The 14,644-nt window shown below is 44.1% G+C and overlaps 2 protein-coding genes across 7 annotated transcripts in view; one reads left to right on the forward strand and one right to left on the reverse strand.

Annotated features, from left to right (window-relative positions):
- The first annotated feature begins 2,354 nt into the window (after positions 1-2,354).
- Positions 2,355-6,366, forward strand: LOC105418802 (uncharacterized). 3 transcript variants are annotated; one of them, XR_003891536.1, is made up of 7 exons: positions 2,356-2,539; positions 2,944-3,603; positions 4,246-4,332; positions 4,538-4,729; positions 4,820-4,997; positions 5,857-6,060; positions 6,136-6,366. XR_003891536.1 is itself a non-coding variant. In XM_029850655.1 (6 exons), exons 1-6 carry the CDS (start codon positions 2,470-2,472, stop codon positions 5,605-5,607), a joined length of 1,284 nt encoding a protein of 427 aa, XP_029706515.1. In that variant the 5' UTR covers positions 2,355-2,469; the 3' UTR covers positions 5,608-5,805. The 3 variants fall into 3 exon arrangements, 2 of the variants coding, with proteins under 2 accessions (XP_029706515.1, XP_011617823.2); XM_029850655.1 differs by lacking the exons at positions 5,857-6,060; positions 6,136-6,366 and adding an exon at positions 5,511-5,805 and having other exon boundaries at positions 2,355-2,539; XM_011619521.2 differs by having other exon boundaries at positions 5,857-6,366.
- A 452-nt stretch (positions 6,367-6,818) lies between these two features.
- The window catches only part of LOC101065712 (nucleosome-remodeling factor subunit BPTF), a 29,070-nt gene continuing 21,244 nt past the window's right edge, over positions 6,819-14,644 (reverse strand). For all 4 annotated transcript variants that reach the window (XM_029850642.1, XM_011619518.2, XM_029850640.1 and 1 more), the window contains 9 exons: positions 14,463-14,624; positions 14,117-14,199; positions 13,067-13,292; positions 12,675-12,955; positions 12,360-12,533; positions 10,897-11,089; positions 10,095-10,179; positions 8,228-8,414; positions 6,819-7,846 (listed from right to left, as the gene is read on the reverse strand). In XM_029850642.1, coding sequence (XP_029706502.1) covers positions 7,810-7,846; positions 8,228-8,414; positions 10,095-10,179; positions 10,897-11,089; positions 12,360-12,533; positions 12,675-12,955; positions 13,067-13,292; positions 14,117-14,199; positions 14,463-14,624 — 1,428 coding nt within the window. In that variant the 3' untranslated portion in view covers positions 6,819-7,809. The remainder of the gene's footprint in view (positions 7,847-8,227; positions 8,415-10,094; positions 10,180-10,896; positions 11,090-12,359; positions 12,534-12,674; positions 12,956-13,066; positions 13,293-14,116; positions 14,200-14,462; positions 14,625-14,644) is intronic.

Here is a 14,644-nt window from a genome sequence, read left to right on the forward strand (position 1 = left end):
TGGTCTATATGCTGGTTCTGCTGGATCTCAGTGCTGCTTTTGATACAGTTGATCACAGCATCCTGTTACATAGCCTGGAACATTAAATTGGATTAAAGGGACAGCACTAGACTGGTTTAGATCATATTTATCTGATAGATACCAGTTTGTCCATGTCCATGGCGTTCCCTCCTCATAGAGTAGGGTTAGCCATGGAGTTCCTCAAGGTTCTGTACTTGGACCAATCCTCATTATTCGGAACATTATTCAGCAGCATGGGATAAATTTTCATTGCTATGCTGATGACACTCAGCTTTATTTATGCATGAAACCAGAGGAGACAGAGAAGTTAGTGAAGCTCCAGACCTGTCTTAAAGACATAAAGTCCTGAATGTCTTCAAATTTCCTCCTCCTTAACCCAGGAAAAACTGAGGTCATGGTGTTTGGTCCTCAACCTCTCAGGGATAGATTAGATCATATGATGACTCTAGATGGTATCTCATTAACATCTAGTCTCACTGTGAGGAATCTAGGAGTAACTTTTGATCAAAATCTCTCCTTCAACTCACACATTAAATTAGTCTCTAGAAGTGCCTTTTTTCACCTGAGGAACATCACAAAGATTAGGCTACTGACGCGGCATGATGCTGAAAAGTTAACTCATGCTTTTGTTACTTCCAGGCTGGACTATTGTAATTCTTTATTATCAGGGTGTCCAAACAACTCTTTAAGAAGCCTCCAGTTAATCCAAAATGCTGCACCCAGAGTTCTGACAGGTATTGACAAAAGAGATCACATAACTCCTGTAATGGCGTCGCTTCATTGGCTGCCCGTTAAATTTAGAATAATTTTTAAAACCCTTCTTTTGACCTACAAGGTCCTCAGAGGCCTAGCTCCATCCTACCTGGAGGAGCTAGTGATACCTTATCAGCCCAATAGACCGCTCCGCTCTCAGAATGCTGGTCTACTTGTGGTTCCCAGAGTTTCTAGGAGTAGAATGGGGGGCCGAGCATTTAGCTACCAGGCCCCCCTGCTATGGAACCAGCTCCCTGTCCAGGTACGGGAGGCTGACTCCATCTCTACTTTTAAGATCAGACTTAAAACCTACCTCTTTGAAAAAGCTTATTGTTGCTAATTCTGTAGTTCCAGTTACTATCATAGACAGACAAATTATCATACTTAGGGGGTCGTCTAATCATTAGGTCACATCTTAGCTATGCTGTTATAGGCCAAGGCTGCCGGGGTCCAGAAACATGATCACCTGACAGGCCTCTGTCACCCCACTGGGTCATGGTTTCCTCTCCTCTCCTCTCCTCTCCTCTCCTCTCCTCTCCTCTCCTCTCCTCTCCTCTCCTCTCCTCTCTCTTTACCCAGCCAGCCATCAGCAGGAGGGTCCCCCTACATGAGCCTGGTCCTGCTCAAGGTTTCTTCCTGTTAAAGGGGAGTTTTTCCTTGCCACTGTTGCTTGTCTGGGGTTAGGCCCTGGGATTCTGGAAAGCGCCTTGAAACAATTTTGATTATAAGTATAAGACGCTATATAAATAATGATTAATTTGATTTGATTTGATTTCTTCATCCATAACACTTTGGACAAGTCCATTTTTACCCTGTGAACACATTTTGTTCATTTTAGGCCCATAAATAAATGAAAAAGTATTTTTTACGCGCTTAAACAGTTGAAACCCACAGTCCAGGCCAAACTGATTCAAAATGATTATCATTGAAGTTCATGGTTTCACTGATGCTTACGTCTATTCTCCAAAGTTTGAGTGGATCACTCTCCGTACTGTCCAGCAGCGAAAACACTTTCTTTTTTTTAAACAATTTCTAATAATCTTTTCATCTATTTAACATTTTGTTTTTATTTGCTTTCGTTTATTTGCTTTGAAAATGATTGATGGCTTTGTTCTGACATAAAAGCCTCCTTGGGGAGGTACTACTAGGGATTACTTTGATGTTATAATCATTTTTCACACTTGGGGTTAAAGTTGATGTATTTATTGAAGAGGCTGTATGATTGCAATAAAAAGCATAGATAAAAGAAAATAAAGCATGCGTCCTGAGCAACTGATTATCTCTACCAACCATATCTATAGATCTATATCTATAGATAATACACTGCCTGGACAAGAAAAGGTCACACGCTCTAATATTTCCTTGGACGCATTCGCCGAGGCATTATTATGTTTACATCATGTAATGCTGATTACAGACCAACTCGGCTTATTGGATTTCTTAAAATTGGAATTCAAAATAAAACAGCTGTGACCAGGAAGAAATTGTCCAAGAATCTGCCAATTCAATCTAACCACCCTGACTCGCTGAGTCACGTTAATGTGTTGCAGGTTTTCAGTGTGGGCAGCAGAGGGGAGTAAAGATGAAGGCTTCATCCAGAACCTTCACAGCCTCTCCCTCCCATTCCTCCTCATTCCTCCACCGCCTGTATAAAAACCCCAGAAATCTCATGTGCGTTTACAGTCAACATCCAAGATGTCAGGAATTACTCTCTTTCTCCTGTTTCTCTGGTTTCGTCTACACAAGACAGATGAAGGTGTTAACGGTGAGCCAAAGATAATTTCCTTCTTTCTTTCTGTTTTCCTTCAGTGTGAGTTTAAGGTATTCTAAGTAGACATGATGTAGAAACTCGTGTATTTAAGACACCCTATAGATATCTGGGTTTCAGACACTCCTGACTGTAACCATACATAAATAAAGTAGAACTCAATTAAATAGATAAAGCTCCGTTGAGATTTGCTTTTAGAGGTTTTGAAGCTGTTCACATTCCTAAAGTGCAAAAAAGGAAAACAAAAACAAAGGTTTTATTCATATTACAGCATCAATGCTGTAAACAGGAAATACTCATTAGCTCTTTTTATACGTTTATTTCTAAAGCTCCGCTTTGATCGATCGCAGTTTCGTTATTGAAACACCCTGTTGTGACTCAAAATGTGTGTGTTGCTGTAGATCTTCTCAGCCTATCAGAAAAGGCTCCAATGGAAGCAGCACCAAGCAACCAGAGCTGGTTGATGGTCAAAGAGCCCTCTCTCCCCATCAGTGAGCCCCTGGAGAAGAATGGTCAGGAGTCCAAATTTGCCCTCCACCCTCTGCCCTCCGCCGTCTGGCCCAAGCACACCGACCTGGGCCCCATCCTTCGCCACCACAGCCTCCACAACAAGAGCAAAAAGGCGCTGAAGAACGACCGCCTGCAGGAGCACAACGGCGAGAAAGTCCGGCAAGCTGTTGGCGTGCTCCCCAAACCCCCGCTGACCGGGACCGCGGCTTCAGCGACCGCCGCCGTCCTCATCAACAACAACCGGACGGTGCAGAAGACAAACCAGGACAGCCAGTCCAACATCAGCACTCTCCCGCAGAGCGAGCCAAACCATCAGCCCCACTCCAGAGCCAGGGGCCCGGTCCAGCCTCAGGCTCAGCCACAACAGCCAACACCTCCACCAAGGAAGGATCTCCTCAACCGGCGGCTGAACCCAGAGGAGAACCGGCCGGGAAAGTCCAGCTTTTATCAGTCCTTCGTCGGGGCAGAGAGCCGGAACAACAGCAGGCTCCCCATCAACTTCAACAGGAGATCCTCCAGCCTGGTGTACCAGTTTGACCTCTTGAGGAGAGGTAGATCAACACTCTCTCCCTTTTAAGAATTAGTCAGAACATTAAGAGTCTGGTGACACCTCTGGCGCTTATTTACCACAGCAATAATCTGTGAAATTTCAGGGGAAAACGGGTTCTAATTGAATTTAGGTGAAAAATGAGGACACGACTTGGACTGTTGCAATCTTCCAAGCTGAGAAATCCCATTCGGACCATCATAACTCCTCTAATCTGACTGGAGATCTAAGTCATAACGAATTGTTGCCTTTGTTGTTCCCTTTTTTATTAAGTTTAAAAAAGAGAGAGCTGGAAAATAAATGTGTGTGAACGGCCGTGGCCGTAATGTCGTCAGTTCACGTGGAGTTTGCGCTGAGTGATAATGACGGCCATGGATTCCTCCTCTCCCAGCGGGCGTTGAAAGTCCCCCCACCACTAATTACAACTGCTTGACCCGAAACATTTGTGTGAGAGATTACAGGGCAAGTGAGAGTTCAGACGGTGTAATTAAGATGAAAATGTGTTGTGATCTCTTCACACATGCCACCCTTCCCCTCCTCCTCCTGTCCTATGCAGAGGAGGGGGGCGCCTGGCTTTTAATGCCCCTCCAGTGATGCCCTGACTCTGGTTGCCTGTCCTTCTCACACCTCCGCCTCTTCTCTGCAGAATCCGACTTCGCACACGATGCGTTCTGCATGAGTGAATGCAGGAAGGAGAAGGACGAGAGAGAGTATTACTGCTACAGTGAGTTCGGTAAGTTTGTCCCAGCTGAAACCAAAATTCCCAGAATTCTCTTTGGTTTGGTGACACAAAATGGTGCCCAACTGTCTTCGGTGGAAGAATTCCTATTGGTTAGACTAGCTTTATACCTTTCCCAATAAAAAGGTGCCCTTGAAAGCTTTTGATGGTACAAACTGTCGGTGGATTTCCAACAATGCGACTTACCTTCCGCCCACAGCTGTTAACGGCATCGTCCATGACATTGAGGTGCTGCGTAAAGGCGTGCGCCTCATCACCCTGATGGTGAGCAGCGACGGCTTCTACAAAATGAGCCGTCTCTACGTGAGCCCAGACAACTTCTTCTTCAAAGTTCAACTTCTGGTTCTGGACACCTACAAGTGCAGCAAACCGTGTCCTGATATCAAGCTGGGTAAGTTGGAAATTCTACACAAAAAAAAGCAGAGATGAGTTGCTGAGTTGCCCTTTTCAGCTATTCTAGTGTTTGTTTTTGTGTTATAAGGGACCAGATACATTGTAATGGGCCAGATCTACCACCGGAGGCGCCACCTACCCAGTAATCTGCTCAACTTGTTGTTGGGCAAACTGAAGCCCGGCGATGGAATTCTCAAAAGCAACAGCTACATCAAGAGATTCAACAAATGGAGGCACCAGAAAGTGTCCGAGGCCACCCGCTCCAGGTGCAGATAAAACTGTGACAAAACTATTGCCCCCTGCTGCACAGGAAGAGACATTGCAGTCCATCTGAACGGATGTTTATTTAACCCTTTATTGATGTGCAGAATGGGAAGATATATTGCCGAGAGTGTGTATTTATTTTTTTAATGGACTTGTCTCAGCTCGGGTCACTGATTTGAATCGACTACATTGTGTCCTCTCTGTTAAAAACATCTTTAAACTCTTAAGAAGCGGCCATTTTAGAATGTCTAGGACATCGATGAAGACGTTCCCTTCAGCTATATGTGGTAGAATCTCTGCCTGAGGTCTTCATTCATGGCTGGTTCATGAAGTCCTGAAGAGCAATCCCCCCCCCTTCCCCCCCACCCACACGAAAACAGCTTAAATACATTTCATTTCATTTACTCTTCCCTCAACTCAATATTCTTCTCTTTATTACCTCCAAATATATGTGAGACACGCATATATGTTGTGGATAATTCCAGATGTACCCTCGTTATCATATTTCAATATAGTGAGCAGCCAGCAGGAAATGCAGTTACTGTTCAGAGAACAGAGGGATGGACGCAGCTGCAGAGGCACCAGCTCACTGCTGGGCTAACATATATATGACGTATATCACTGCACTCTCATTCACACCAATATAGTGAGAGAATGTTTATGCAAAACAGCAAAATGAGCTTTGGACTTAAACAGAAATCCCCGTGTGGATGTTGTACGACCCTGAGCTCACGTTTCTTATGGTGACAGAAATGTTTTGCACTGAACGCTCGTGTTGCTTTGCTTAACACAAATAAATAAAGATGCGTATTTGTGCTTGTGATTGGCATTTTTTTGAGTAATTGATAAGTATAGTTTCAGTTCCAGACAGTTTCCTGGCTGATCAGGGATCAGGACTCAGTCAGGAAACAGGAGCCTGCTCCACACCTCGGCTCCCTTCTCCACGGGAGCACATTCCTCATCGTGGGGGATGTGGAGAGATCTCAAGCGCCTCTTCCTGTATGATGGACCCGCTACACCATTAGCATCTGCAGAAGCTTCTGGGTCCATTTAGTGGTTGAAGTGGTGAGTTCAGAGAAGGAAGAGAGGGAAAGGGTCAAACCCAGGAGAGGCTTCCATTCTCTGGTAATTTGATCGCAGGAAAAGTTTTGAGCGACAGAAGGTCGTGACCTCGTCCTTCATCCAGAGGATGATGAGAGGAAGTGGGCGGCTGAACCCCCGTGCCGGCTTGGATTAACTTTCTGCTCTGAGAAATATCATCACATTTGTCTTAGTTAATCAGTAGTAATAACACTCAATTCTCTGCCTACTTGTGAACCCATTAGATATAGTTCTGTTTTGTTTGTTTTTTTAAAAGATGACCTCGGCATGTTTTATTCCATTTAATAAACAGCCAGCAATATGGTTAATGGTTTCTGGGTTGTTTCCACAATCCATCACTCAATTTGAAATAAATAATCAAGACAGCATTTGGGTCATCCTGGGAATTAACCAGGCTTCTGCTCTGCAGTCTCTCCTTCAAATACGTCTGGCAAAATGATTCACACACTGGATTTTTAGGAAAGCAAAGGACATAAACTCCAGCTGCAGACAAGCATGCCGGTGGGGGCAAAAAGATTCCCACTGATGCAGGGGGTCGCCCAGTTTGTTCCTGAGAAACCAGTTTCATTGCCTGCCACGATCAAACCGGCCCACCCACAGCATTCTCTTTTATTACAGCTAATAGTGGCAAAAGCCTCAAAGGCCAGTGGCGATCTGGTGAAAGTGAAGTTGAATTTTAAACCAAGAAATAACAACCCCCCCCAAATAAAGAAGACATCTCCTTAAAACTCAGTTACTTTATTACCTAGGATGAAATGTCCTATCAAGTACAAAAGAGAACCTCTTCAGTTGCCACGTTTCATTAAAAACATAGAGCACTTAATCTGAACGTAAGCTTCTTCATCATGACTCAAAAAGCCGTTTTCCTTAACGTGAATAAATAATACAAGAAATGCAATGTCAATACAGAAGATGAACTGGTTGGTTTATTGAGGGGGGGGAAAGACAAATAACTCCTCATTCTACTCATTTGAAAATTTGATGCTCACAATATGCAGCGCTTTTAATATAAAGGCTTTAGAATTTAATTAAAAAACAAAATACTTGAATATAGAGGCGGACTTGCTGGTTTAAAGAGTGAAAAATAAAAGTTTCTACTTCTCTAGAAATTTTTCATCTCTACATATTTTGACAGGAATAATATACAATACATATTACAAACAGTGGATGAGACACACCACCATCGGGTTACAAAAGTGATGGGAAACTGTGGAAAAACAGAAAAGAAGACAGAAGCTACATCATCTCTCAACTCTTTAACAAGAAAATAAAGACACTTTGACTGAAACAGAAGGAATTGATTTTTAATAGTTGGTTTTTTAATAACATAAAGAAATTCTCCCCTTTTACAAAAGGGATAATTCCAGGCTACAAAATGTTCCCAAAAATGCTTAAAATGCAATTATAAAATTTTCATACAAACCCCAGGATACAAAGACGCCCCTCCCCATGTTTAGTTACATGTTGCCACAGACCTTGACATGCAGTACAGAAAAGCTGATGCTGCGTTTTCCAGCTATGAACATGGTTTGAGGGCGAGTTGAGAGACGTGTAGGCCAGTCTGTCTGCTTCATCCCAGTGACACTTTGGATGACACAGAGCCTTTTTTTCTGCTTTTAGCACCGCAGCAGAGTGTTGGTGCCAGACTCAGACCTCGCGGGCTTATATATTTAGGAGAAAACCACGAGGTGCGGTTATCTTGATTTACAGGCGCTAAGAGGTTCCTGATTGTAGTTTGTTGTTATGAGACCTGCAGAAAAGGACAAAGAGAGGTCATTTTTTTAAATTAAAAGCTGTATAGTGTGAAAAATAACAACAATGCCAGGACAGAAGGATTAACTGATGAAGTGTGTTGGCATAGCAAGCACTTAAAGCTGAATCTGAATGGAACCACCGGGAATGCTCATGCGTCTCACATCCACACACACAGGCTCCAGTTCAACTCACTGGGATGGTGCCAATTAACAGCCAAAACCACATCATCAGTGTCATGTGTTTATTATTAGCTTGCGTTGTGGTAAAAGTCCAGCTAAAGCGGTCGCATCATGCAGTGAGGTGTGTGGGGGGGGGTTAACTATTCACCCCCCGGGAGTGAAAATCATTTTATTCCTACAGGAAGTCGTCTTCTCACCTGCTGGCTTTAAAGCATTTGAGCTTCTGGACGAAGAAGTTCTCCAGAACTTCGGCACACTGGTAGAAGGGTGAGTCGCTGGGGTTGTAGTAGCGGCAGTTGTCGAAGATTTTGGTCATGTCTGCTACAAACTCAGTCAGCTTGACGTACTCGCGCCTCTGTAGCCTGTCCTCCATGGTAGAAAGGTCTGAGCACAAGGCATCCATCAACAAAGTGGAAATTAGTAAACCCCAACAGTCATATCAGAGATTAGACTGGCAGAAATATGGCATTTTTGCAGTCTCAGTGATGAACAGACCCCCCCTCCGGGAATGTGTTTGAATTTTTGTCCGTGTACCAGTTGAATTGGTTGGCTGGGAATCAATTATCTGACTGTCAATGAGCTTTCAGAGAACTCCAATTGGGAAGAAAAAGACATTTTGTTTTTTTGTTTGATAAAAATGTAATTCAGTCCAAACAAACATGTCTGACTCTGACCCTCCAGGGCTCCCATCCATCTAACGTGTACAAACCTCATTCCCAATATCAATACCCTCCTTCTTCTCCATCAACAGATTTCATCCCAAGCCCATCCCCCCCCAAAAAACTGCGGAGAGTCACAGCTACATCAGCCAAATGTTCCTTTTCGTGTTTTTTGAGCTCGATTTCTTGCCATGGATCTGAGAGTAGAGCACAAATGTTTCCAGGAGAGGGGCTAAGTGTTGGCCTGCTTCCTTTCCACAGGAAGTCCAGCAGACCTGCACCAGCTCATTAACGGTTTGTTTGTGTGGAAGTTCAAAAAGGTTTTGCTGACGCAAATCCCCAATTGCATGGCTGGTTTGATCCAAGTTGGGGGGCTTGGTCCCCGCTGGCCTCCTGGAGGCTGTTTATACTTTTTATGTCCAGAAACTGGGTGCTGCTTCCATAATTACCTTCGGCAATTATAAAATAAAAACACACATTCTGAGGCTTCCACTTACTGAGGATCCTGTTAATTCAGCACTGGGATCGACTAAGTCCTGAGAATCCCATTTTCTTCTTTCCAAAATAGATTGGATTCATTTTTTTTAGCTGAGTAAATCGTACACATAGCAGCTCATCATGACAAAGTGAAATAGTTTGTTTGAAACAATCACTCATCAAGCTTCAGGTGTTTCTACATCTTGGCTCCACCTGGTAGATTCAGACACACCTGCCTATATAAGGTCTGACAATCCAAGTCATCTTCAATGCACCTGCAGGACGGAACCGCATAGAGGCAGGGATCAGAAACAGAAGAAGAACCACTGGGCCTCCTCCGAGAGCTTCTGCCCGGCCAGATCTCCAACACTGCTGTGTGGAGAGAGGAGAACCTTCCAGAAGGACAACCATTTCGACATCTCTCCACCGATTTGGGTGGAGGAAAAGGAAGCCACCGCTCGGCAAAAAGCAGTCCCAGACTCGAGATTTAACCGTTGCCAAGCGTCACGTCTGGAGGAAACGCCCAGTGGCTCCTCACCTGGCTACCACCATCCTCACAGCATGAAGCATGATGGTGGAAGGTGCTGTGGGGATGTTTTTGGCAGCAGGGGAAGATGCAGCAATGACATCCTTGATGATATTCTGCTCCAGCACACTCTGGAAGCCAGAATAACAAAGCAGTGGCTTCAGGACAGATCTGTGAATGTCCTCGAACGACCCAGCCAGAGCCCAGACTTAACTTCCCCTTCCACCTTCAGCCGAGACGAATGGGAGAAGCTGCCCAAACATACACGGGCCACGCTTGCAGCAAAAGAGCCGAGGCTGAAACTGCTGCCATGCAGGAAATGTGTCAGTATTAATTCAGTCACGGTGCCCCCACTGGACAAACTTTTCCTAATGCGTGTTATGCCGACACTTCCTCACTCACCCATTGGTTCCTTGATAACTCTGTAGTAGTCGGGGGCGTCATTCGTGTCCACTGGCTCGAGGAAAGGCCACGCCATTTTGTGTGCCTGCGTAGGAGGGAGGAGCCGACAAGACAGATCAATGAAGGGAAGAACATGAAAGATCAGACCCCTGAAGAACAACAAACAGCACCGTCAGCGTGATGTGGGGAACAGGTGGGTCAACACAGATATTTTCTCACGAGTCCCCCACGCTTCGATCTCCATATCACACAAACACAGGCCGACGGGAGAGGAGGAGGAGAAAATAACAGAGTATAAGGGAGAAGAGGAGAAAGGGAAGCTAGTACAAACAAAAAAATGCAGGGAGCTGGCCAAAACAACAGTCTGTGGAGCCAAAACCCAACAAAAGACTGACAGCAGACGGTTATTTGCTGCACTTTTTTTCAGTTCTGGAACATAAGCTGTGCCACTGAACGTAATCAGGAAAGAGATGTTTTTAAAAAAGTCGCTTTATCAAATCCTGACATGCATTCAGGTAAATTATCAGAGTACAGAGATTTACATCTTAACCCCAAGTGATTATGGCCCAAAACATCAATGCAAAAAAGTTGTGAGGACTAATGAACCGCGAGACTCTCCAACTAAATGGGCAAAACATAACTTTTGTCCCAGAACTAAATTTGTTCACCATAAAACCACAATTCAAAAAATATTTAAAATCATACAGCACACATGTGAATCACTTTTAGATTAAATCACAACACTGTCCAAGTTTAAGACACATTCCATTCGCATACTTGGAAAATGAAACCATCTCTTTACCTGTAAGGAACGTAAAGTTCTCCGTAGGCCCTCGTAATCCTTGTCAGTGAGTGGTGCGAAAACGGTCATGGCGTCCTCCGTGGACTGACACTGTGGACACACGTATTCATCGATGTGGTTGGCCTCGCTTTGCAGAATGCCCACGCACCGGCCGTGGTACCAATTCTGGCACCGGTCACAGCCGATGTAGAACCTGAAAAAGCAAAAAAAAAAAAGCTCATTTAGATCAACAACTTTTCCCCTTATGTACAAACATTGTATTTACAGTGTCCTGAGCCCTGGTCAGTTTCTGTTCCAGGGTTAAGCAAGTGGAAGATGAAACAATCTCCAAAAGAAAAAAACTTAGACAAGCAATGGTATTAACGTATTATTTTTGTTTTGCTCGATTTTATAATGAACAGGGGTGTGAACAGGAACCCCAGGAGATCTGAGCCCTCAGATAACTTTGATCAAGCTATCAGACCTAAATGAGCCCTTTAGGGTCATGGCTCATTTACAGTCATCATGAGGAAAGGTCACGTGATGCGAATTTCAAAGCTTCATAAATACCTCCTCAAATCTTCAAAACCTCAGCAGCTATGAGCTCCTCTCAGCACTTGCCTAGAACTCTGAAAACGAATGATGATCCACAATGCAAGAAATGTCTATCAGAAGACATCAAAGTCTTTTCAGATGCCCATTTCTTCAGTGGCAGTTAACGGGAACCACAGAGGTGGAGATAAAGTCTGGAAGACCAAGAAAATGAGAGCCAACTGCTTGTTGGATAGTTACAAAAGCCAGTTAAAACCCCAGTTTGACCACAGAAGACCTCCGAGAAGGTTTGGCAGACTCTGGAATTGGCCTGGACCACACCAGCAGAAATATGGAAGAGTCATCAGAAGACAGAAGTCATCACGGAATTCAGTGTCAGAGGTTTGAAAAAGAACCTCGGACAAGGATGATGCTTTTTAGGAAGCAAACATAAGACTTTCTGTAAAAAATGTGGAAGTTGAAGAGAATGGCTTCCACAAATGGGTAAAGACCCCCAACAGACCACAAAATCCACCTAAACCACCTCAAGAGGCAATAGCAGAAGGTTTTACCATGGCCCTCACTCCCCTGACCATGGATAGACCTCAAGTTCAGGCAGGATGACCCAGAAATCTCACAGAAATGGAAGACTTTGGTGGAGAGAATGAAGAAATATCCTTCAAACAGGACTCTTTGCAGCTACAAAAAGCCTTTACAGCCAAACGGCCAAAGAGGGCACTCGTCCCTTCTGGGAAAGATGAAAAAACTTTACACCTTTTACAGTTGATGTCATGTTCCACTTGCTTAACTCTTCACAATAGTAGAACCTTTGACCGAGGGTGCTCGGATTTTTGCATTAGATTATATTATTATATTTTATGCTAGCAATGACGTTGATGGCTGATGCTGTAAAGCTTGTGACACGCCCCACGCAAACTCTTCCAGGTACTTACTGGGACTCATCGTACGGAGTCTGACAGATGCAATAGAGCTCTTCAGTGCTGCTTTGCTGACCACGTTTACACTCCACGCAGATGTAGTCGTCCATCTTCTTTGCCTTCTTTTCTGTGATGCCGACACACTCTCCGTGATACCAGTTGGTACACAAGTCACAGCCAATGTAGAACCTTCAGAGAAATAGAACATGAATATAAAGACACAGCGCTGATGCTACAACCATTTTAAAAAAAAAATAAAAATGGCATAATCATAATCATCCTTCTGGCCAGCGTTTGGCAATAGTTTAGTTTGAGTTGACAGTATCGTACTTGGTTTCATCATAGGGCGTCTTGCAGATGCAGTACAGCTTGGTGTCTTTCTTGCTCTCCTTTGTACTGGTTGTTGAGATCATCTTCTTCTTCTTGGACTTTGTTGACGTTGGGATCTCCCTCCCCTCCTCCCGTTTCCGCTTGTGCGCTGAGGTAACAGTTGTGTAGTGATGCTGAGAACTGTTGCTGTGCGCGTGTTGCAGCTGAGTGCGAGCGGCGGCGGCGGCCTGAGCCCTCTCCTTCTCCTGACGCATTTGCAGCAAATCCCTTTTTAGCTCCTCCTGAGGACACATGGTGTAAAAGCCCCTCTGGTGAAGTTGTGACCTTGTGCATTGATCGAATCCCGTTTTGAAACTCTACACATTGAATAAAAGTCTTCCTATCATCTATACCTGGGCCTCCAACTGCAGCTCCTTGTCGAGAAGAGCCCGCTTCTTCAGGATCTCCATCTTGAGGCTCTCTTTGTGCCGGTACAGCAGTGAGGAGAGCTTGCTGGCATTTGCCAGCCTCCTCTTGGCCTCCACCACCTCTTCCTTCTTCCGCCTCTTGGCTGCCTGCCTCTCATCCTTGTCTATCCGGTCGAGGATAAACTTCATTACCTGGTTGCACACAATCATCCTGGCACACAGGGGTGAGGGAGATGATAAGTTACAAAAGTTTATCACAAAAAACGTAAATCCTGGTTTTAATAAATAACTGCGCCATCTGAGATGTGACACACCACATGAAGGGAAAGTGGCCATTGAGGTGATCATCTCATGTTTGTGCCAGCTCACACAAAGACACGCAACGAAACATCACATTTCAGAGAGGGGGGGGGGGGAAAGGACGACGTGGAGGAATGATAAATGTAATACAAGCGGAGGCAAGAGGCAGGGAAGTCATGCTCGTTTGGTTCAGCATGAATGGGCATGGTGTTGACACAGTATCTGTGCACATAAACACATGACAGGATCATTTACTGGCAGCATTAAATGGAAGCCTTTTATGGACACATTTAAAGTTTTTTAATGAACTATTGTACTTCAAAAAGTAACCAGAATGTCCCATGGACATAGCAACAGACAACTATGAGTGCCTCATATGTTCTATGTATAGTGATGTATAGTTTTAAATAGATTATTTAGCTCAAATAGTCAAACTAAAATTAAGTAAAACAACAGGGCTTCAGTGATTAAACTCTGCAGCCGCTCTTGTTTATACATCTATTTGACTTTGTCCTCATGTATAAGCAGCTGGTGGTGGCGACACACCCAAACGTTCCCATACTGTGTAGAGTATGGGATGTTGTGTGATGTTGGACAGTGTTTTACTTTTGCATCCCCCCTTCCTTCCAAAAAAAAAAAAGAATATCATGGCTAATTCTTACCTAATGAGGAGATCATTTAATTCTAACCCTGAAATAGGAACCCTCCTGTTTTCACACCAGCAGTGACACGAACCTTTGATTCTCTTCTCTCTCGGCCGGCGTCATGGTCTTCTTCTGCTTCAGGTGCTCAATCGCAGCATTTTGTTTCATTACCACCTTAAAGAAATGAGAAAATTTATTCCCTTGAATGAAAATAGAAATGGATGTTTGGGAAAAGCATTGCGCCACAATGAACTAAATCTACTAGAGCCAAAGGACTCAGATGTTCAGTATTGAGCAGTTTTTAAGAAAATCACATTTTCAGCCAGTTGTCAAGGTTTACATTGGATCTTATCACAACGTTGTTGGTTTTTTTTCATTTACGCCATTTAAAAGGGTTGATTGTGATTTAAAATGGTCGATTGTGTTCAAGTACACACTTGTTTCTGAATGATATCGTTCTGGCTGGCTGCATTGAGGGCTTGCTCTCTTTTGGCCTCTGCAGCTTGTTTCTTCTTCTGTTGTTGCTGTTCTCTGAGCTGCTGGATCCTTTGCAGCTGCTCCTGAACAGAAGCAGCCTGGATGGTCACTATGTTGCCCATCTGTGTAGAAAGCATAGAAA

Source organism: Takifugu rubripes, chromosome 17 (assembly GCF_901000725.2).
Source record: "Takifugu rubripes chromosome 17, fTakRub1.2, whole genome shotgun sequence".
Lineage (NCBI taxonomy): Eukaryota > Metazoa > Chordata > Actinopteri > Tetraodontiformes > Tetraodontidae > Takifugu > Takifugu rubripes.